The sequence below is a fragment of the Otolemur garnettii genome, unplaced genomic scaffold (assembly GCF_000181295.1).
Source record: "Otolemur garnettii isolate 467f Iridium unplaced genomic scaffold, OtoGar3 scaffold00021, whole genome shotgun sequence".
Classification (NCBI taxonomy): Eukaryota; Metazoa; Chordata; class Mammalia; order Primates; family Galagidae; genus Otolemur; species Otolemur garnettii.
The window spans coordinates 9,427,964-9,452,386 of NW_003852416.1; the positions used below are offsets into that span (position 1 = coordinate 9,427,964).

A 24,423-nucleotide genomic window follows, 5' to 3' on the forward strand; every position below is an offset into this window, starting at 1 on the left:
TTTTTTTTTTTTTTTTTTTTGCAGTTTTTGGCCGGGGCTGGGTTTGAACCTGCCACCTCCAGTATATGGGGCCAGAGCGCTGCTCCTTTGAGCCACAGTCGCTGCCCCCCATTTGCACTTTACTTTTATAAGTAGTTAGTCGTGCCTTGTATTTAGACATTCAACAAATAGATATTGGGCATCCGCTTTGTGGAAGGTACTTTTTGTTAGGTGCTAGGAACACGGGGGAGAAGTTAAAAGTAACATTTAAGAGGGAGAGGCAGATATTAAGTGATGAATTCCACAAGTAAGTACTTCATTAAAATCATGGTAAGCCCCAGAGGAGAAGCATCAGAAAGGGGCCTGATTTAGTCTGAAGGGTCAATAAAGGTTTTCATGAGTAGGTGAGACTTGAGCTGTGTTATGGAGTTTGAACTGGAGGGAAGGGGCTATGGGGGAGACCACCATCGGCAGCACATGTACATGAAAAGACCAGAACCCGGTATTCCTCAAGGAAGTGAAGGAAACCAGGGTGGCGTAAATTGGAGAGAGAACAAGATCTAGAAGGAGATGAAGGTAGTGAAATTAGCAAGGCAGTCTGGGTCAAGCATTAGAGACTATGTTAAAGTCTCTAGTTTTTGTCCTACAATCTGTAAGAAATAATTGGAAGGATTTTAATCAGTCGGAATGGAATGATGACGAGAGAGATGGGGTATTTATTTGGCATGGTCATTGTGCATTTTTAAACTCTTTCTGGCTGACAGATGGCGTATGTTTGGAAGGATAGTGGGTGGCAGATGCAGCCATGAGGAGTCCAGGCGGCATGTTTTCATGTCTCCCAGGGAAGATGGCGGTGGTCTGGATTAGGGGAGTGCAGGCAGAGAGGAAGATAAGGGCACGATGCGTATAAAGCTGTTTAGGAGGTGAAGTTGCTAGGAGGGAGTGTCCAATTAGATGTGGAAAAAAGTCGAGAATGATTCCTAGGCCTCTGATCTGCTAAGGAAATGGTGTGGAGTAAGAAGGAAGGAGGGACTTGAGCCAGGACAAAAGATGCCAGGAGATAACCTTGAGGTAGGGAGAAAGAAACGCGGAGAGTGAAAGGTTGTGAAAGCCAGGGAAGGCCTTGCTCCTTACACCCTGAGCTGGGACTTGCTCACCAAGCCATCAGTCCCCAGTAATCAGACATCAGGTTACACAAACAGTAGAATAGCTCTGGATAAGTCTGGGCACCCACAGCCTGGTTCATCTTAGGATCCCTCTTCAAGAGGACAAGACACCTTGTTTTCATGCCATTCTTGCAAGCGTCTCATCCCCAGAGGCCATCTTGGACAATATCTTCCAAGAACCAAAAGTGAACATTAGGAACAAAAGTTTTTCCTTCAGTCATATTATCTTCAGACATGCAATTAGGAGCACAACAAAGACAAATGTTGTGTAGGGTAGCCTGGCTTGTCAGAAGCTCTGAAATCCAAATCTCTTTTTTCTGCAAACCTTTGCTTTATCTCAGACAAACAAGAGGTGTCACTGAGATGCTTTTGACAGTCATTAGGGCTGTTCATAAATGTTTAGTTATCTGGTTTGGGGCACATGGTAGGATTATATTTCTTTACCCATTTGTCTGACATGACTTCCTTTAGCTAATGAAATGTGTACAGAAGTGATGTGTGGATCAAGGGACAAGGCACAGTTTTCTGTGCCATGTTTTCCAGCCTTGGCAATCACCGAAGCACATATACCCATGGAGCCTCCCTCAGCCTGGGTACCTCAGTGACAATTATGAGCAGGGCCCTATCATAACGTGCCATTTAAATGTGAAACAGGCAAGAAAGAATAGTCTGTTGTCCCAGGACTGAGACTTTTGTTACTGTATCATAACCTAACCTACCCTGACTGAAACAGAGACACTCTTCCCAGAATGAAGTGACCTGAAATGTTCATAGAGTTTCAAATGTTATAGGGTAAATTCTTTACTAGGATTTAAGCTCAAAGGAATAGGATTCCCTCTTTTGTCCACAAAGTCTCTGAAAGAAGTATATTTTCCAAACACAAGGTCTTGGCAGCCTATCCCTGAGGTGAAGACCCCCAAAGACCTAGGGCTGCTTCCACAGTGAATCCTAACAACAGTTACGATAAAGTTTCCAGACCTGGGATCTGGTAGCCCAGCTCTACTAGGTTCTTGCCTGGGCTGGCTAAATAAGGTGCTAGGTCTATGTTTAGGTTCTAGAATCAGATAGCTGTAAATTCAGATTGGGGTTTTGCCATTTACTAGATTCACTTCTCCCTCTGTCTCAGTTTCTCCATCTGAAAAATGGGGGTAATACTAGTTCCTAACCCACTGAGATGTTGGGAGGATGGGCCCCTTTTTGTCTGTTTGCCCTCAGACTATTACCCATCCTTCCCCGCTGTTCTCTATATCTTGGGGGAGATTTCCCTCTAAGCAAACTCATTCCTTAGGTTCCCTGGCAGGGTTCAGCCCCTATTGATAGAGGGTAAAAGCCAGGGGAGCCCCTTCTTTTTCAGGTGGCATCTTTAGCAGTGGTGGCTCCTCTTAGTCACAGGTATAGCCCAGGAAGGGATGGCTCCTGGTTGTATCAACACCTCAGTTTGCCAACCCAGCCCAGAGGAGGATTGTGATGTTGGGTCATTGCTGATCTCTAGAATTCTTCACCCTCTTCTTTTGTCCTCCCAGCTTTCCAAGACCTTCCTAAGTAGTTCTCTGCATGCAAATCCCACTACCGAGCCATCAGCATTGGCTCCGCGTTCCTGACCATGTCAGGACTGATTCAGAGGCTTGCTTGAGATAATGCCTGTAGAGTACTTAGGAAGGTGCTTGGCACATAGTAAGTGTTCAAGAAAGAGAAGCTTACAAGACATACTTGCTTTCCTTCTACCTACGTTCTCTGCTGCAGTCTGCCAGGCTGCCCCAGGCCGGCCCCTGCTCACAGCACAGCACCTGGATGTTGCACACTTCCCCTCCGGGTTTACTCCACAGAGCTGGGCTCCTATTTTGATTTGTCCTTTTTGAATCTTACAGGGTGAGGGGCCTGAGAGTTCCTCCTGACATTTAGGACACATACTATAACTTTATTTTTAATTTTCTAAACTTCTTACTATGGCTTTACAAGGGCTGGGCATCTGGCCCTTTCTGGCTTTCTGCCCCTCCCCCTGCCATTTGTCTAGTTACCCCCTCCCACCACGCCGGCCTCCCTCCATTCCCCGGCACGCACAGTTTGCTCTTCCTGCAGAGATCTTCTCTGGCCTCCTTGCTACACCCCGACCTTCCTGTAGCTGCTCTTGCCTTTGAGAAGTCCCCCAACCACCTTATCGGGGGTTGCTTGCTTCTGTTCCTCCCTGGGGTAGATGCTTTATTTGCACTTTTCTTATTTTATTGTGACTTTTTATTGGTTCATCACTACATGCCATAGGCCATTAAACTGTTAGTTCCATGAGGGCAGATCCGCGTGTAGCATCTTCAGGGGTGTATCTTCAGCATTTAGCAAGATGCCTGCCGCAAAACAGGCTCTCGGTTGATGTGCTATGAGTGGATGTATGTTGAATTAGTTCGTCTTTAAACAGCTCATGACAAGGTTCCCTTGCAGTCCAGTAGTGATAATTTTGATAATCTTAGGGATTCTTCCCCCCCCGGGGGGTGGGCCCTGTGTATTGTAGAAGCCAAGCAGAGGCTCTGGTGTGGTCTGGGCGGGTCTCCTTCCCTGCTGCTGCCCAGGCTCTGCGGGACACAAAGCTCCATTCTCTTCATGACACACTCAGCCACTGGGGAAGGTGACCAGATTTTAACATTGATAAAGCCGGACACCATTGACAGAGGCGGGGGGAGCCTGACAACAATGCAAACTTTGATAAGCAGTTCTCGATAATCAGTGCTCAACAATTATTTGTTATTATTAAAGGTTAACGTTATAAAATTAACAAAAATAATATAAAATTCATATCCTGGCAAAATAGCCACATGGCAGCTGAAAACTGTATATTCCTTTCCTGTTCTCCTGCGTTCCCTCATGTGTCATGCATTCTTTCCACAAATCTAGACTTTTTAAAACGCTGCAGGATGTGGGACAAATTGTTAAAAATCAGGAGTGTCCCACCAAAAGCGGGACGTCTGGTCACCTTACCCCTGGGATCTCTGCTGGGGCTTCCGAGACTCTGGGCTCCTTGCTCTTCACACTTCTTCCACCTCTGCCCCCTGTGAAGACCTGCCACCTCCTAAGCCCTGCATCTGAGGAAGCCCAGAGCTGAAACATGGTCAGATGCCCCCATCTTGTCCCCTTGCAGTGCCTGGGTCGTCTTGACCTCTACCTTTTCCTCAACAACCCCTGCTTCTCACGCAATCCAGCTTGAGTCCCTGAGAAAATAAAGGCCCGTGTCGGTTTTGTCTTCTTGGCTACCAGCCCCAGAGCCCCAGACAAGCTGACTTCTCTCTCCTCCCTTTCTCTCTTTTTGTTTGACTTTTGATCACAAAAAGACTGTTAATTGGTTAATTGCAATTATTCACCTCCCTCAAGGATTTAGGAAACGTTAAGACTTGAACCACAGGACCTGGCTACACTCCTTAAGGTAGGGAAAAATACCTTTCATTCCTTAAGAATGAGCTAATAGTTGTTTAAAAAAAAAAAAAAAAAACAACAGAAGGACATACAAGCTAATGTCTTAATTACCCTGCTCTCCTAGTTACCCCATCCAGCGCCCTAGTTTCTCTCTGGAATTGGTGCCCTGCCCAGAGGCACAGCACATGGCTGGGAGTGTGGGCTCCTACCTAGCACCCTCTGAGCTTCCTTCTAGGGAGGGACGGGTCTTGTCAAGTACCTCACGTGGTAAGAGGTTCCAGGAGAGATCCCCAGAAGCCTGACTGCTTCCTGCTTGGCTCAGGTGTATTTGAGGACAATCTTGAGGGACTTTTGCTCTGTCCTGCTTTGTTATATGAACATTTCCAGTCCCAAAGTTTGTCCAAGTCAGATCTAGACTTGGTGCATTCCTTGGGCATAGCATCTCACCATACCTGGCTTTGGTATCTGGAAAAATTTCTTCATCTTTCATTCTGTTGGTTCTGCCCTCTTCACTCTCTCTCTCAGATGAAGTCCCGGCATGCCTTTTTCCTGAGCCCAGGAAGTTTGCACCATTATAAGCCATGCAGTATGGCCATAGTTTAAGTCTTCTTTAAGACTTGGAAACAGGAATATATGTAAGAAGTTCATACCACTGTAAGCCATGGAGTATGGGCACAGTTTAGTGTTCTTTAAGACTTGGAAGTGAGTATATATGTAAGAGAAAATATCACAAATCATTTACCTGGGGAGCAATAGCTTGGAAATAAGGAAATCATGGTCTGTATTTGTAGGCTGGGCCTGCTTTCCTTGGTGCATCTTGCTTTCTCTACAAGAAGGCAGAATAGTCACTGTTTACTGCTCTGAATTGTTCAACTTTGAATTCTGATTCCATAAGCCAATATACGTGTGATGGGTAATGCAGTGAGCACTCCGAGTGTGGGGTGCAGTCATAGACATTTCCAGCCACTACCACCCTTACCATTCCCATCATCCTTTGATGTCTCTCACTTGAAGCTATTGATTAACTTCCTAATGAAGCAGGTTTCAATGAAAACGAAGTCCTTGTCATTCCACAAATCTCTTCTGACCTAAGGTCTTTTCCCAAGGGCAGAGTCTAAGGTCATTTCCACTGCCATTTGTCAGCATGAGACACAGGCAGGGACTATTTCTAGACTCACTCTCTCATTTATATGTGTATATATATATATATATATATATATATATATCTATGTTTGAGCAATAAGATCCAAGCTCAAAATTAAATATGAATCAGGAACACATTTACCCAGGGGTAACAAAAGATGGGATTATAGTAGCCTACTTACATAAGTAGAGATAACAGCAAATCTGGAGGTATGGTTGGGCTTAGACATTAAGTTACACAGCAAATGGGAGAAAAAGTGGAAAAGAAGCAGTGCCAGCTGTCTGTTCCCTTTTACTGGGAAAGAAAAGCATCCTCAAAAACCTTCAATTTGCCTTTCACTTGATTCACATGGCCCCGAACTGGGTCATGTGACCATCTTGGCTGCGGGGACAGTTGCAAAATTAGGGACCAAGATTATCATAATTGGCTTAGATACCTTGATTCCTTCTTTTCTCAGAGCTGGACAAGAAATCACCCTGAGTAAAATCAGAGGGAGGGACTAGGTATTGGACAGACAAGTCTTGGTGGACTGCCCCTAATTGACCAGAATTGGGGAAGTGAATTCTGGAAGCCACAGGCCAATGAACTTGATGCAGATTTTTGAAGCTTTTTGGAAACAGTGATGAAACAGGAGTATTGTAAGTATTGTAGACTGTAAGCTCGAAGGGAGAAGGAATTGTGCTGTATTGTTCGATGCTGTAGCTGCAACAGGCTGCCTAGCTTAAAGCAGACGTTTTAGAAATATTTGCTGGTTAAATGAATAAACAGAAGGAGCCTGGAGAAAAGTAGATGATCAAAACAGCATGGCCCCAGTAAGAATAAATTATACCAAATGATTTCTTCTTTTAGAAGTTTTTAATAGAATGATCACTATATTTTATATCAGGGAATGGCATCGACACTTTTTCATTGCATTTTGGTAAGTCAGATGATGATGTTCTCACACTAGCAGAGAAATGCTCTTATACATTGGTGGATCCATAGCAACTTGAACAAACCCACCCAAGTATGTTTTCATCAGTGAAACTGAATCAGTCTAGAGGGAAACCTGCTGAGCAGGGACGATTAAGGAGGCAGCACAAGTTATTGGCAAGAGTATGGGGTGTAGTATGAGAAAGGCTTAGGTTTAAATCCCTTATCTGCTACTTTCTGTATATGGATGGCTTTGGTAATTTATGCAATTTCTCTAAGCCTCATTTCTCTTTTCTGCAAATTGAAGACTTGCAGGATCAACATCTTGCAGGAACATCATGGGGATGAGCCATGTTCAAATGACAGCAGGTATGCCACTATGGAGGATGGCAGAAAAAAAGATTTAAAATTGGAAAATGGACAAACAAAGCAAAATGCAATGTGTACAGGGACAATGATTCAGTCTTCTTTCAGGCTTGGGCAAGAACTTATTGCTGAACAAAATAAGAGGGAGGGTCTAGACAGGGCTAGATAGAATGTGGAGATAGAATCCATCTAGGAGCTGGAGAAGGAAGAACTTCTGTGCTGATGCAACGGGTGAGGCCAGCTTTATTACAGGATCTAGAGTCACTCCTTGTGGAGGCAGGGAATCTGACATCTTGAAATGCCATCCTGACAACATAAGGCAACCAGTTTGGGCAACGGAAGGCTGGGTTGCTGCATACGCAGAATTTGGGGTGCTATACTCTTCTCGTTACTGGCCTTGGTAGTGTGTGTCCTCTTTTTTTTTTTCCTCATCAGTCTGGCTAGAGGTTTATCCATTTTACTGATCTTCTCAAAGAACCAATTTTCAGTTTCAATGATTTTCTTTACTATTTTTTCTGTTTTGAACATTTTATTTTCATTGATCTCTGCCCTTTATTTTTTCCTGGTTTTGTGTTTTGGGCTTAATTGCTTTTCTTCCTTAAGGCTGAAGCGGAGGTCCATGGCTTGGGACCTTTCTTCCTTTCTGATATAGGCATTTAGTGCTATGATACGTTGTGTTTTCATTATTGTTCAGTACTTTCTGATTTTTATTTCCCTTTTACACCATTTTTTTTTTAAAAGCGTGTTAGTTTCCAAATATTTAAGGCTTTTCTAGGTACATTTAAGTTAACAATTTCCAATTTCCATTGTGGTCAGAGTATATGTTTTATATGATTGGAATATTTGAATACTTATGTTTTATATGATTTTGAATATTTAGACTTGTCTTATGGCCCAGAATATGCTCTATTTTGGTATATGTTCTGCGTGCACTTGAAAAGAATGTGTATTCTCCTGGTAGTAGGTGGTGTGTTCTGTCAGTAGCAGTTAGCCTAAGTTGGTTGATAGCTTACAAACTTTGTATGTCCTTACTGATTTTTCCACCTACTTGTTCCATCAGTTATAGAGAGAGGTATTGAAACTGCTCACCATCATTGAAGATTTTTCTATTTCTTGCAATTCTGTCAGTTTTTTATTAATGTACATATTTCAAAACTATTAGATGCATGAAGGTTTAGAATTGTTTCATCTTTTTGATGGACTGACCTCTTTATTGCTATGAAATAATCCTCTGTATTTCTGGTAATATTCTTTGTATTGAAATCTACTTCATCTGATATGAATACAGCAACCTATTTTTTTTTTTATTAACATTTCCATGACATTTTGTCTTCCAAGCTTTTACTTTTAACTTGTTTTTAAGTTAAAGTTAACTTTACTGGGAAAGTTTGCACCATTAGGTGCACCAAGTTAAGTTTAAGTTAACTTGTTTTTAAGTAAGGGTTTTTGGTAGGTGGCATGTAGTTGGTTATTGCTTCCCACCCCCCAATCTGACAATCTCTATCTTTTAATTAGGGTGATTACTTACAAGGTTGGGTTTAAGTCTACCATCTTGCTATGTATTTTCTCTTTATCCCAGCCATTTTTTCCTTTTTCTCTCATTTAATGCCTTTTTTTGGACTCATAGAGCATTTTTACACTGATTGTACTTAATCTGCTTTGTGTAACTTTGCTGTGCTTTAGAGGTAAACCTATATATTACAGTTCACCTTCAAGTGTATTATAGCACATACCACTTTATGCTTACTATAAGAAACTGACAACAAAATACTTCTCCCTTCCTGATCTTTGTGCTGTTGTTATCATACATGTTATTTCTACATGTTACAAACCCCATAAAATATTGTTTTATTTTTGCATTAAGCAGTCAATTATCTTTTAATTAATTAATTAATTTCTGACACAGAGTCTCACTTGTCTTGGGTAGAGTGCTGTGACATCATAGCTCATAGCAACCTAAAACTTTTGGACTTAATCACTCGTCTTCCCTCAGCTGCCCAAGAAGCTGGGATTACAAGTGCCCACCATGACACCTGGATAATTTTTCTATTTTTTTCAGTATAGACAGGCTGAAAAAAATTTGTCTTGCTCAGGCTGGTCTGGAACTCCTGAGCTTTAGCAATTCACCCGCCTTCGCCTCCCAGAGTGCTGGGATTACAGACATGAGCCGCTGCATACCTGGCTAGTCAATTATCTTTTTTTTTTTTTTTTTTTGCAGTTTTTGCAGTTTTTGGCTGGGGCTGGGGTTTGAACCTGCCACCTCTGGTATATGGGGCTGGCGTCCTACTCCTTTGAGCTACAGGTGCCTCCCTAGTCAATTATTTTTTTAAAAGTTTAAAAAAATAAGTAAAAATATTATTTACCTCTATCTTTATGGTTCCTTTGTATAGATTAATATTTCCATAAGGTAGTTTTTTCTTTTTGCCTGGAGGACTTTAACATTTCTTATAGTGTGAGTCTGTCAGTGATGAAGTCTTTCAATGCTTATGTGTCAGAATTATGTCTTTTTCTTTTTATGAAATACATATTCATATTTATATATGTATATAAAAGAAGTCTAGGTTAACAGTTTTTTCATTCAGTACTTTAAGATGCTATTCTAACATCTTCTGGTTTACATATTTATGATGAGAAGTCTGCTGTCATTCTTATTTTGTTCCTTATATAGTAATGCTTTGCTTTTTTTTTTTCCTGTCTGACAGCTTTTACATTGTTCTATTTATCATTGGTTTTAGGCATTTTGATTGTGATGTTCCTTGGTATGGGTTTCTTCATGTTTCTACTTAGTCTTCTGAGCTTTTTGGATTTGTGTGTTTATACTTTTTATCAAAGTTTCCGTAAATTATTTCTTCAAATGTGTTTTTTTCTGTCCATTTCATCTGTTCTCACCTTATACGTCTCCTTCTCTTCAGAGATTACAACTGCATGTATCCCAAACTCACTGGTAGTCTGTCCATTTTTATTTTCAGTTTTTTTCTTCCATTAGTGTTTCATTTTGCTTAGTATAATGTTTTCAAGTTCTTTACTTTTTAAAGTAATATTTAATTTGCTGTTAATCCTCTGTGTGTGTGTGTATGTGTTAATTGTCTTAGACAAGAGTTTTATAATTGGTACATACTTGTATTTTTTAAAAGATTTTCCACATTTTTACTTAACATTCTCAATCTCTTTCTTCTATTTTTTGAACACATTAAATATAGTTACAGTTACTTTCTTACTGTTTTTGTCCTCTGATTTTATCATCTCTGTCATTTTTATTAAATTTGATTGATTCCTATTGATTTGATTTTTCTATTGATTGATTTTTTTCCCCTTACTTTTGTGTTTCTTTTTGCATGTCTGGTAATACTGATTGGATGTCAGACATTGTAAACTTAACCTTGATGAGTGCTGGATATTTTTAGTTTACTATAAATACTCTAGTGCTTTGTTCTGGGACCCTTTGTTCTTGGAAATGGTTTAATCGTTTGGGGGCTGGCTTTTAAGATTTGTTAGGTAAGACCAAAGTCGCATTTGCCCTAGAGCTAATTTTGCCCTGCTACTGAAGCAAAACCATTTGAAACATGAATGATGGAGTTTTCCAGTCTGGGTACCATGATGAGGCACTATTCCTGGTCCTGTATAATCACCAAGTAATTTTCCGCTCTACCATGTGGAAACAGTAATAATTCCTGTGCGAGCTTTTGTTACTTTTTTCTTTCTTTCTATATATGGTTCTTCCCGGGCCTTGGGTAGCTTACTGACACACATGAAAACTGGAATGAGATCTTCTGCAGATTTCCATAGCTCCCTGTGTAGCTCTCTCTTCTCTGGTATTCTACTCCCAGCTCCAGCCTCCTTGGCCTCCCTGGTCTCCCAGTTCTACGACTTCAATCAGGGGAGTCTAATAAGCTCTTCCTGGACTCCTCCTATTAGTAGGGCAGCCTAGCAACTCTTTCTAGGTAGTAAACGAAGGTAATCATAGAGCTCACTTCATTGAGTTTTACTCTCTTATAGACTACTGTCCAGCACTGCTACGTGATGTTCAATATTAAAGAGCCATTGTTTTATATTTGCTTGTTTTTGTTTTTAGTTGTTTTAGGCAAGACAGTAAATTTAGTCCTTTGCTCTATCTTGGCTAGCTAGATTAAATTACTATAAATTATTGTTGCTCTGTTGATAAAATAGATTGCAGAGGGTGTCACCTGTTTCCAAAACGATTCTCATTAGGTAACCTGGAACAGCTAGCATTGTAATGCACAGCTCCTGCAATCCATGGGTGTTGCAGAAGAACTGCCTACAAATGTACTGCAGGAAAGACGATGGAATTTTCCCCTGTGGCTTACATTTTAAAATTCCTGTGATATGTGCTCTAGTTCATTTATTGTTACTTTCTCTTTAGCAGTGGTTTCAAACTCTAAGACTCTCTGCTTCTCTCTTCTGTTTTTTATTTTTTTTCCCTGTGCAAGGGGCCAATAATCTATAGAACTGGATTATTTCTAAAGAGGAGATCCATTGTGTTTGGGGATGTATTTATAAACAGAAGTAGAAAGTTCAGGAGAAGGAATTCTTGCTTTTCTTGTTTCTCAGCTGCAACATGTATTTATGGAGTGCTTACTACAACAGCATACTGTGGTGTTAACTAGGAGACTGAGACAAGTGACTGACATGATGAGTCTGTAATCTTGTAGAAGACTGATAAAAATTGAGAAAGACCCAAGGTGTGGTACCGTAGACAATCTGAGAAGATTTCAGAGGAGAGTGTGATTATTGAGGGCCAGAGAAGTTGGGGAGGCTTAAAACTAGTTTAGGAAAGCACTGTAAAATTTTAGGGAGTGGTATAGAAGAATTAGGAGGACAAGTGCCGATGGCTTGTCTCAAGACAATCAGAGAAGGGGCTCCTGCCGGAAAAGAGTGGGAATTGTAGAGGCCTCTCTGTGGAGGCTATATATGCCTGGTGCAGGCATTTAATCTACGAGGGAGTATGGATGTTTTTTGATTGGGGGGGACATACAGGAATATTTGTACTGAATAGGGGATTATGATTAGTATGTGCAGGAGGTACAAGAACTGGTGGCAGAGCCTTGAAGGTAGAGGCTATGTCTTACTCCTATTCGTATTCTCAGATCCTAATTCATACTTAATGCTTGTTGCTTGAGTGCACATAAAAGTTTATCTTTTTTCTTGTAAATTCTAATACTCTTGATAACCACTGGCCTTGTCAATGGCATGACAAATATTGTGAAAGAACCTTTTCATGCCCAGTGTTGTTTTGTTTGAAGGGCTAGAGGTTTACCAATTTTGATTCTTTCAAGCCCTCCCCCTTTTTAATTTTTTAGCTGTAAATTAGAAAATCATAGTTGTATATATTTAGTGGGTATAACTAGATGTTGTAATTTATGAATACAAGGTGGGATAATTAAGTCAAGCTAATTAACATATCTACCACCTCAAATACTTATTTCTTGTGTACTCTTAGCTATTTTGAAATGCAAAATACATTATTATCAATAATCGCCATGCTGTGCAATACACAGGGATGCACCAAATATATGTATACACGTTTTAAGAAAGAAAACTATTACATGTGAGTTGTTAATATGCAACTCACATTTGACTTCTGCAATTACAAGAGGTGCTCAAATGTGACTTGTATTTCATCATTTATGCGTATTATTGAGTATTAAGATGTTAAGGCCATTTTTTCCTTTCTTAAAATGTGTATACGTTATTTTGGCATGTTCTGTATTTCAAAGAAAAAAAAAACACCCTTATTCCTCAATGAAACCCAATTCTAGTCTAATTGAAGCTTTGTATTCTCTAAGCCTGATTTGCGTCTTTTTTCATTCCTCATTTTCCTATTTAAAGGGCAGGAACTCAGGCATTGTTACAGAAATTATACAACATAGGCACTTGCAATCCCTGTTTGGTCCATCTGCAGAGACTGAATGATTCTGCAGAGTCTTAAAAATCTAATACAACGACAGCCCATTCCCACACTCCCAACAGAGCCTGGCAGAGATACAGGCTCCCTGATAACGTGAGTTCACACAAGGCAGACTGAGTACGCGCACGCACGCGCACGCATCGCCCAGGCAGCGTAACCATTCGTTTAGGCACTCACACACCAACCTTAGCCCCGCACACACTCGCGTGCACACCCGCGGCCGCCCCAGGTCACCAGGCCAGCCCCCGTCGCCGATCCGGAGCCGCTCCGGCGGCCGTGACGTCACTCCGCGCGCCGCTGCGTCATCAGGCTGCGCCAGCGCAGCAGGCGCCGGCCGGGACTTGAAGTGCCGGCACCTGCCGCAGCCGAAGCTGGAGCGGTGGGGTGCGAACTGCCGGGGCGGGTGCGGGCTGCGGGAGGCTGCTCCGGCCGGGGGCGCCGGGACAGGTGCGTGAACCTGGCGCGACTCCTGCAAGTTGCCTGGGCCATCGTGTTGCCCTTTCCCCCTTCCCCGAGCTCCGGCGTTGCTCCGAGAAATGGGCCGGGCTCGTGCAGGGGTGGGGGTCGGGATTGTTCTCTGGGGGGGAGATCAGGCTACCACGTGGGTTCCTCCGGACAGGAGGGAGTCCTTACCGACCCATTCCTCTAAGCACCCGAAGGGACGGAGGCGCTGCTAGCCAGCCCGCCCGGGTCCGCGGGAGCATCGGGGCAGCTGGTGTGCGCTGAGAGCAGCCGGTGCTGGGGAATAATCCAATGACAGCAGCTACCATTGATAGGACTGAGCATTCACCGTGTGTCACACATTGTGCTAGACTCTTTATGGTATCATTCACACCTCCCTGCAACCCAGAACTATCATGCTATGTCCGTTTTCAGATGGGGAAACCGAGGCATACAAGTTCACTATCTGTGAAAAACAATGGGGGATTTAAATGTCAAAGCTGGCCGTTCTGCCTCTGTCCCTTACAGGTCCCAAAATCTGCTATCCTTAGCCGGGGTTGCCAGGTGCCAAGGGGGATTTTTTTTTTTTTTTAAACGCTTCTTGACCTTAGGCAAACTCCAGGGACGGAGGAGGAGCAAAACGTGGACTTCGTATTGGCACAGGTCTCTTTCCTCGTCTCATCCCTTCATCACTTCCTTTTCTCAGGCTGCAGCGGGTTCCCACTGTTCTATGGACATTCTGCCCCCGAAACTGACAGCTGAGGACTGAAGTTTTGTAACAGAAGAACTGTCATCCCAGGTGCATTGGTTTACCATTCTCTCCTCTGGCCGTTAATGTTACATTGTTACTTATGTGAAATTGTTAAGGACATAATGTAGTTAGGCAGAGGCTGACAGTTATGGCTGCAAACCCATATGGGGACTGTAAAGAAATTGAAATATACCCTCCAAGGAACACTGTAAATTTGGACATGACCTTTCAGGATTTATGTAAAGGAATAATTTAAGGCCAAGTGAGAAATAACCAAAAGCAAAAATAATTTGAGACTGGAGAGTATGTGAAAAAGTTTTTATATTTTAGGTTAATATCTATTATAGTTATTTACCCTTATTTTCTTTTAGAGTAGAAAAAGGCTTACTGAAAAAAAATGAAAACTTAACAGATATGTCAAAGTAGTGTACTTTTCTATTAGAGCTTTGTAGATGTATTTCAGTCGCAAGTATTATTTCTTTTACAGCATCACAAGGAACTTAAGAGCTTAATTCAGTTTAAGGGTGAAACTTTAGCGGTACCCTAATTGCCTTTATTTGTTTTTCACTGAATAAGTATGTATGAGCAAAAAATTCTCAGTACATAAAGTTATCTACACGTATGCATCCATATAGCATATATTTAATTAAATAAATGCATGCCTTCATTTTCCCAGGAGCTGTTCAAGTATAAATATTAACAAAAACACCTGAAATACGCTTTTATTTACACTTACAAATGACTATTCATAGCTGTTTTGTTTGGAAGGTCTAAGAATACAAATGTTCTATCCTTATAAATTCATGGAATCTTAGGATGCAAATGTTGGTTTTTTAACTTTTTTTTCATCAAGGCAGTTTGAGTTTCAAAGGCAGTTTTTACACTGTGACTCAACATGGCAGAAGTCTGCCGGTAGTTCCTATAATATCCTATTATAGGGGGAAATAATGTAGAAGTCAGAATTTTGAGTTTTGGTATTTACTCTCTGGATTCCTTGTGAACTGAAATGGTATATATATTTTTTATAGCACATGATTTGGGAGTTATACGTTGTGACATGGATGAATCTGCACTGACCCTTGGCACAATAGATGTTTCTTATCTGCCAAATTCATCAGAGTACAGTGTTGGTCGATGTAAACACACAAGTGAGGAATGGGTAAGTTTAAGATAAGCGTTAAAAGCATTCTACCTAAAAATCTTCATTTCAGTGTTATGAAAGTGGCAATGCTGACAGCAGTATAATACCAAATAGAGATTAATAGCTAGCTACAGAAACTGCTCCTTTTAAAAGTTATGTTTTACTTTATGGCATTATTTTAATTGGGAAGAAAAAATTGGGTAGAAAATTTATGTACAGTGATTATGTTAAAAAGTGAAAATGTTTTTGCAGAGGAAAAAATCCTAGTAGGTTTTTTAGGTGGTGTAAGTTTTTTTTTTTTTTCCCCTTTTGGTAAATACTTCCCATAGGTCATATTTAAAAAACATGAGTTGTATAATGGAAGTAAACTTTAAAAAAATTAAAGATAAGAAGTTATAGTATAAATTCAATCCAAAGAGCGTGCATTTTCCTGTGTTTTCCCTATTTCAACATAGCATGGCATGTTTTAAATTTTATCTCAAACAGTATCTGCTTTATGTAAAAACGGCATTCTTGCATTTAGGGTTGAGAAAGTTATATCTGGGAAGTCTGAGCAATTGATGAGCTCGAAGTTAAGAAAAAAATTTTAGAACAGAAGAGCAGAATTTGATCTTACTTAAGCAGTCTGGCCATAATTTAAATTCTAGGCTTTAGACTGTCTTGATAAGATAAAGGAATGTTATGTAAGTTTACCTTGTTGTTATTTAAAGTAAATATTTTGGCCAGGGTGGCTCATACCTGTAATCCTAGCACTCTAGAAGGCCAAGGTGCGAGGATCACGCAGGCCAAGAGTTCAAGACAAGCCTGAGCAAGAACTAGACCCCGTCTCTACCAAAAATAGAAAAATTAGCTGGGCATTGTGTCATGGGTCTGTAATCTCCTACTAGAGGGGCTTAGGCAGGTGGTTTGCTTGAACCCAGTGAGCTATGACACCACTGTACTCTCCCTTAGGTAATAGAGGGAGACTGTCTCCAAAACAGAAAAAATTTTCTTAGCTGTAGTGTAACAACTTGCTCACCGTATAAAGCAGTGGTTCTCAACCTTCCTAATGCTACAACTCTTTAATACAGTTCCTGTGGGTTGAGACCCACAGGTTGAGAACCACTGAATAAAGCTTCTATAGGCTTGACGCCTATAGCTCAGCGGCTAGGGGCCAGCCACATACACTGGAGCTGGTAGGTTCGAATCCAGCCTGGGCCTGCCAAACAACAGTGACAACTACAACCAAAAAATAGCTAGGCATTGTGAGTCCCAGCTACTTGGGAGGCTGAGGCAAGAGAATCGCTTAATCCCAAGAGGTTGCTGTGATGCCACGGCACTCTACTGAGGGTGAAATAATGAGACTCTGTCTCAAAAAAAAAATAATAAATAAAAAATAAAGCCTCTATAATACTATTGTGAAAGTGTGTGATTTAAAAGGTAGTAAGGTTAACTGTTAGGATAGGGATCCAGGAATCTGAACTTAATCCCTTTGTCAGAAGTCCATTTGACCTTTCACCTTCTGCAACCTCGCATGTAAACCTTTGAAAACTGCCTTGAGTATGTAGCGATTGTTATTTTAGTAGCTATTACTATTCTTAGGTCATCAACTTCTGCTTATGTGCCCAGCTTTTTTCTAGGTATGGACCATGGAGGGAGTTCTTCAAGGGCAGTCACTGTGTGAGACACACGTGGTTATATGTCCAAAAGAAAAATACGCCATAGGTTTCTCTTCTATCTGAAATATCTTGGTTTTAGAGGCCAAGTAAACAAGTGTAATTTTCTTGCCATTTAGACACTGTTTTTTTCCTTGACATTTGTTAGGGTGAGTGTGGGTTTAGCCCTACCGTCTTCAGATCTGCCACTTTAAAATGGAAAGAAAGCCTCATGAGCAGGAAGAGGCCGTTTGTTGGAAGATGCTGTTATTCCTGCACTCCCCAGAGCTGGGTAAGAAAATTACTGCTTGTTGATCCTAATAAACAGCGAAGTCTGTGACGCAGATTTCCAACTTTGTGAATTTGTAGTATGTTGTTCTTCCCCCCCGACCGTGTAGCTGATAGTCTTAATGGACTTTATTCACTGTTAGAACGGAACCAAATATTCCAAATGAAGATGTCAACTCAATTTTTCTTTTCATTCATTTGTTCAGTAAATATTGGTCCCGTAATTGATACTAGGTACTATGCTAGCTCTTTTGTAGTTTTAGTGGGACTTTAGGGTAAGAGTAGATCTTACTTTTGGTTAACTCTTCCATAGTATTCTGGGGAATCTTCATGTAATTTCTGGGTGTTGAACTTCAGCACTTCACATTAAAGTCCTAGCAAGATGAGAAAGAGAAATAAGGATAAGAAGTGAACTTCAGCACTTCACATTAAAGTCCTAGCAAGATGAGAAAGAGAAATAGGATAAGAAGTTAAAGTGAGAAATAATAGGTTAGGATAAGAAGTTAAAGTGTGACTTTCCTCTTAGCTTTTGCTAACTTTCTGTTTCTGGGGAGCACCTGTTGACTTTGCAATAGTGAAGGATGGTCACTGAAATGTCAGGATGGACATTTAAGAAAGGGTATGTATGGGATGAGTTAGCTCAGGTAGGTAGAATTTCATGTGGCTGTGTTCTAAGGCAGTGGAGTTACCTTTTAAAAGGTATATCTGGATGTTATATTCTCTGTGGGATGGGCTAGTTACTCGGATGTAGAAATTCTCCCATTTAAGTGCCTGCCATTTATGGAGGCTGCTTGCAACCTGAATGAATAGCTGTGCTGTGTAGATTTTCTACTCAGGGCTCAGGGTTGGCTTGGCAGGAAATAGAATTGGAGTCTATTATAAAGGGATTTTTTTTTTAACGTGGGAGAGATTTGTGTAGAACCCAAGCAGTCTACAACATTAGATATTCAGGTCTGCTCAACAAGGTTTTGTTACAAACATTGCTTCTCTCAAACCACAAGTGCCATGTTGCAAGAATTTGGTAAAATTGAAGGATTATGGAAATGTCTAGTCTAGGAGTAAGGCCAGTTTAGCTTAATAGGCCAGCGGAAATAAAGATTTAATTAGAAGGTCATGTGCTTTTCTTTTTAGATCTGGCATATCATGTTATTCTAATTTTGAATGTTTATTCAGAACAAACCTTAACTACAATGTTTTCTTAACTCAGAGGAAAGATAGGAAATTATGTGGTGATGGGGATGGTTTGGAATGGGGATAGATTAGAGTAACAGGTAATTGATTTTTGCTGAAATGTAGTCCCTGATGCAGCTGAACTTGATCTTGAACTTTTCCTATGGCATTTTCATTTAAAATAATTTGTTTAGGTTAGGCATGGTGGCTCACACCTGTAATCCCAGCACTTTGGGAGGCTGAGGCTGGAAGACCACTTGAGGCTAGGAGTTTGAGAACAGCCTGAGCAACATAGTGAGACCCTGTCACTACCAAACCCCAAAAATCATTAAAAAATATTTTTATGGTAACTTTTTGATATTTGTTATTCTTTCTCTAAAATTCTGTTTTCCTTTTCTCTAAGATTTAAGTGTTTTTACATATTTTTTGAGGGTATATCATGTTTTTATCCAGCACGCTTCTGTGGAACAGTTACCTTTTTGCCCCCATGGATAAAGTTATAGATTTTCTCTTTTCAGCAGAGCTGTTTCTGGATTATCTTTCAAGATCACCTGTAAAGAGAATAACTTGTACATTTTCTCATTAAGTGGACAGTTATTTTAGGAGAATAGAAGACTCTTCTTTGGAGTAAGATCTGAGATTGACTCCTAAACCCCTGCTGCCCTCAAATTTCCCCCCCATAAAATGAGAATAAGAATTCTTATGCATCAGGATTATTGGAAGATTTAGTGATCTAACGTCAGTTGCGTGGCACTTAGCATAGTCTCTCTGCATTTTGGGAATACTGAAATCTCTGGTATTCCCTGTAGCTTCAGCCCTTTCATCATAGAGGTGAGGAGTGGGGCAGGAAGGGGAGAGGCACTATTTCCTTTGATTTAAGGTTTTAGGAATTAAGAGTTTGTGGATTTCTTTGAAGGCTGCAGAGTACTTTGCAATGAAACATATTCCTTCATCACTTAGATTTTGAAGCAATTCTAACTTTATGCTTAGATTTTCAGTCGTTAAGAACTAGGAATGTGAGCTCTTCACCATCAATCGAGTTGTGCGTTTATGTCTACATTTACTTTGTTTTCTACAGGATAAATTTTTCAACCCCAGTATCCCGTCTTTGGGTTTGCGGAATGTTATTTATATCAATGAAACTCACACAAGGTAAAAAGAAATTTCTTCTGCTTCTAATCCCAAAAATAAAACACCATAGTCATCAATTAACACACTGTAAGATGAATTTCTTTATGTTTTTGGCTGTTAATAGAATACATATTTTGGACAGAAGAGGCTTTATCTAAAAATTGAAAGTCATATAGGCACTAGAGAGGCCCATTAACTGTTACCATGGCTGCTGTTATAAATATTTTCATGAGAGTATAGATGTCACTTGTAGTGTTCTTTGATTTAATTCATATATTGATTTTTGCGTATGAAGTGTGCCACAATCTGGGAAATATTTGTCTAAGAGGACATGTATGTTTGAATGATTTACGATATATTGTGACTATTTTATACTTTACAAAAAAGTATATGTGATTAAAATCTGCCTAATCTGTAGGGTATTAGAAGATATTTTTCTCTACTTAGCAAATGTTGTTTGATTTAATCTTCACCTAAGACTTTTCATAGAATTCTTCCAAATTCCAGGCATTTGGGGATGGGCTAGTGGTAGCAGAGTGGGAGGAGAGGGCCTTTGTTTTATCTGAATCTAGGCTAGAGGACAAGGAAGGAGGGCTGCAAGGCTGTGAGGCAGGAGAAGCGGCAGCCAAAGTACTGCCAGTCCCTGTAATTTGAGCAGTAGGTTCCTGAACAGCAGGTAGGTTCAGTTGATGAGAAATACTTGAAATTCTGTGAAAAATACTTAGAGTTAAAACTTTTTCGATGTTACTTTTCACAATTTGATGATGAGATTACATACGAGAATGATAATACTTGTATATATGGTAAATTTTTTTTAAAAAAGAACTAAAGTCAAAGACATAGGACATATTTTCCCCTTTCCTAGGCTACTGTTCTCTGTCTTCAGTTTAAAAAAGAGGAGAGAGGCTCTGGTCCATTGTTTTTTGTTTCTTTTTTTCCCTTTCTGTGTTTTCTTTTCTTGGTTGACATGATTAAGATCCTAAGGAAAGGACTCTAGAGTCCCTTCTTCTGTGTATGAGTGTTTTATGTGTAAAGCCAACAGGTGCGCTTGTTGCTGTCAGTTAGACACAGGTAGAGGCATTGACTGTACTGACCGGGCACTGTGAAGCTATTCAGTGACCTGTGCTGTCTGTGCACCTGTTTAGCCCTTTCATGTGTTATGTGAAGCAAAGCCTGAATGTTTCTACACACACATAAAAACAAAGCTTTCTGAAGGGGATTTCATAGCAAACTTGGACTTTGTACGTTCCAGTAATACTTCTGAAAATGTTTGCTTAAGAAAGAACTTAGAATTAACACTTAACATCTTGGGCCACATTTTCAGAGGATTGAGATTAAGGAGGAGAAGAAGAAAAAAAAGGGAATGGCAGGAAGGAGAAAGGAAGGAACAGGTGATTCGTAAACAAGTCTCTCTTACATTACTTTCCCCCAGTTGAGGCTTTTTGGATCTTTTCAGAGTTAATGGATTTTTTTATTTGAAATCTGCTACTGCCTATGCTGTGAATCATTGTGGAGGAAATGAATGGTAAAGCAGCTGTTATGTACTCATTACAAATGGGTTCAAGTCACGACGTGATGAGGGTTTGGTAGCCTTCTTACCAGGTATTCTGAGCTCCATCTCTTCGTCATCTAGACACCAAGTGGCCACTGTCACTGACAGGAATGTGTCCTATCCCTTAGGTATCTCAAAAGTATAAAGAAAGAACCCTTCTGGCCCTGGAAGCCCAGAGCACAACCATTCTGACCACAGCCCAGTTGTGCTCGGCTTCCTTCACACAGTCGATTGGAGAGTGATGACTGATTGTCTTGGGAAAAAAACTATAATAATACAATACTTAGCCTTTGATGATAGGAAAATATTCTCAGTTTTATCCTTTTATAACCCATAGCTATAAGCTATCTATCTGTGTATCTATCTGTCTTATGTCTAACATGGTACATATTTGCCTTTTCAGTGATATTAATAAAGTCAGATGTTTTGTTTCTTTTGTTTTTGTAGTAGGGCTGTTACTTAGCACAGTGAACACTATTCAGAAATTCAAAACAACAAAATTTAAAACAAAAAAGTTTTGATTTTTAGCTAAGAATACATGAAAGGAATTATGAATAAAATTGGCTGCATAGCATCCTCCACTACTAAGGAGAATTTCCTATAGAAAACCCCCTAAATCTCAGGAATAAGTGCCATTAAGCTTTGTTTTTGTGGGTAGAAAACCAGTGTATATTTTAAACAACTTGATTTAGGTGTGCCTAGGGTCCTTCTCTGCTAACTCATTTTCACATTGCAGGCACCGGGGATGGCTTGCAAGACGACTTTCCTATGTTCTTTTTGTTCAAGAGCGAGATGTCCATAAGGGCATGTTTGCCACCAATGTGGCTGAAAATGTGCTGAACAGCAGTAGGTGAGGTCTGGGCACTGGTGTGAAGGCGGGCAGAGGGTGTGGGAGGGGGAAGTAATTCTCTTTAGTAACCTTTAGTTGCTAAACAAATGTTAAACTCCAAAGGAAACCAAGGAAAGCAGGCGAACAGACAGTTTTGGTGAACGGTGCCACGTGTGTGGTCTTATTTTATGGGTTAATAATTGAATGGGTTTCTAAAACATGAGAGGCAAGTGGAAGTTCAGAGATGCATGTATTTCCAGGGTTCTCTGTTACCTTTTCTCTAGTAGGAATGGTGGAGACATTGCATTTTCTATTTTATAGCTAGAAGAGGAGTGTGATATTTTTGCCGAACAGTTACAGAGTATCTAGGTACAAATTCTACTAGATAGTCATTGCTAGAAACCTTAGCAAAATAAGATACTATACTGTCCTTGCTCTTAGAGGAGCTGACTGACTTGAACACAGATGGAATGGGAGATTAATATTCCAGAATATGGGAGTTTGAGTAAAGTGGTTCAGTTCCACTGTTGGTCTGGGCCATTTTAGAGATCTGTCTGGATTGGAGGAGCAGCAGATTAGGGTGAATTAAAAGGTTGCTTTGAATCCACAGGTGTCATTTATAGACCCTGTGGTATGGTTAAAAGAGCTGAACAGTGGGTGTGGTGGCTCACGCCTGTAATCCTAGCACTCTGGGAGGCTGAGGCAGGTGGATTCAGGTTCCAGACAAGCCTGAGCCAGAGTGAGACCTTGTCTCTAAATATAACAGGGCACTGTGGCGGGCGCCTGTAGTCCTAGCTACTTGGGAGGCTGAGGCAAGAGAATCGCCTAAGCCCATGAGCTGGCAGTTGCTGTGAGCTGTGACATCATAGCACTCTACCGAGAGTGACAAAGTGACACTCTGTCTCTCAAAAAAGAAAAAAAAAGAGCTGACCAGTGCTGGCACATAGTAGATACTCAAGAAATAGTTATGGAATGAATGAACTAGTAGTTGATAATGGAGCTATGACAGTCATGTTAATTATTTGTGAAAATATTTCAAAGAATGCAACAAATGCTTTTCAGGCAATAGTCTTGGCATGGGGTCCTGTGGAACTGTTCTTTTTGTACCTATGAATTATGGTGTATATGGAATTTTGCTGTACTTCATTAATCTAAAGTTAGTAGTAGTACTAGTGGGAGAAAACAATTATTTGAAGTTTTGGATTATTGTATTTTCTGTTTTCTAGTTAAAACCTTCAAGTATGCCTCATTCCATCCAGATGTTTTGACTAATGACGAGGATGTTAGAAGTGGTTTGAGGAGGTCTAACTTCCTGCTTTTTCCCATAAGTCAAGTAGAAGATTTATAAAACTCGATTAAACTTTTCCTTTTACTTAATTGCGTATTGCTCTGTGCTGTGCTGTTTTTATCTTGAGCTGTGCCTTTTTAAAATTAATAGTTTGATTTGAAAAATAATTATTAATATTTATGTCTCTCTTTGATCCCTCCCAGAGAGTTTTATATATAATTCTACTAATGGGGTCACAATAAAATCAATAGTAAATTAGGTCTTCAAAAAAAACCCACCCATTACTTTGGCAGCAGGTTTCTGAATATCACTGAACTCTATGCCTAAAGGGAGAACCTTTCTTTTTCTTTCTTCTGCTATGGTGCAACCTTGTGTCCCTCACAGCATAACCGAAACATTAAAGTTCACACAATTGTCACCCTGGGAATTTGAATTAAGTTCTTAAGTCTGCTGTCCAGATTCCTCAGAGATTCATTGATTTAATATTTACTTGAGAGCTAGAAAGAACACTTTGAACTTGAGCTTATTCTGTCCTATTACCACATATTAAAGAGAATTTTGTTTGGTATTTGTAGCACTGTTTGGAAAATACTGAACATAGACTGTAGCACAGAGTTAGTTACATTGTTTTTACCTTTTCAACCTAGAGTACAAGAGGCAATTGCACAGGTGGCCGCTGAATTAAATCCTGACGGTTCTACCCAGCAGCAATCAAAAGCCATCAATAAAGTGAAAAAGAAAGCCAAAAGGATCCTTCAAGAAATGGTTGCCACTGTCTCACCATCGATGATCAGGTATTAAGAGGCGAGGCATAAAGGTTTCGAGGAGTCATCCTGATTTGAACGAATAGGACCGAGTCATGGATTTTTCTTTCCTAGCACAGTGCTCTTTGTCCACAATATGTTTTAATATATCCCGATGTAAACTCAACTATTTCTTATGTTCTTATTCAGCTTCCCTGCGAAGTAGCACTGTGGTAGGCTTGAAGGTGCCTCATCTTTGCTAATTGATAGCAGCCAGTGTATTCCTGTTGCAACATCTGCTCTCCTAGACCAGTTGTGAATTAAGTTTCGTATATCTGTGTCCTAAGGGAGTGGTTTAGAAGGATTACTCTGTTCGCTACTCAGTTGCCTTGGTCATTCATCTCTGCAGTATACAGTGTTATAGCATGAAATGTGATTTTAGTCCATAATGGATACTTCTGTAAGTAGTACACATATTAATATAAAGTTCTCCAATTCTGCAGTTCAGATACACATGAGTAGACAAAAGCCAACTCCCTCCCTTTCTCTATAAACAGGTATTA

At 40.3% G+C, this 24,423-nt stretch overlaps 1 protein-coding gene across 3 annotated transcripts in view; it reads left to right on the forward strand.

The window, feature by feature from the left end:
- GPAM (glycerol-3-phosphate acyltransferase, mitochondrial) overlaps window positions 1–24,423 on the forward strand; it is a 62,533-nt gene that overhangs the window by 16,168 nt on the left and 21,942 nt on the right. The window contains exons 2-7 of one of the 3 annotated variants that reach the window (XM_023511609.1): window positions 14,040–14,132; window positions 15,113–15,243; window positions 17,029–17,151; window positions 19,396–19,469; window positions 21,737–21,850; window positions 23,765–23,911. In XM_023511609.1, the coding sequence (XP_023367377.1) occupies window positions 15,142–15,243; window positions 17,029–17,151; window positions 19,396–19,469; window positions 21,737–21,850; window positions 23,765–23,911 (560 nt within the window). In that variant the 5' untranslated portion in view covers window positions 14,040–14,132; window positions 15,113–15,141. The other 2 variants (XM_012803670.2, XM_023511608.1) reach the window with 2 other exon arrangements.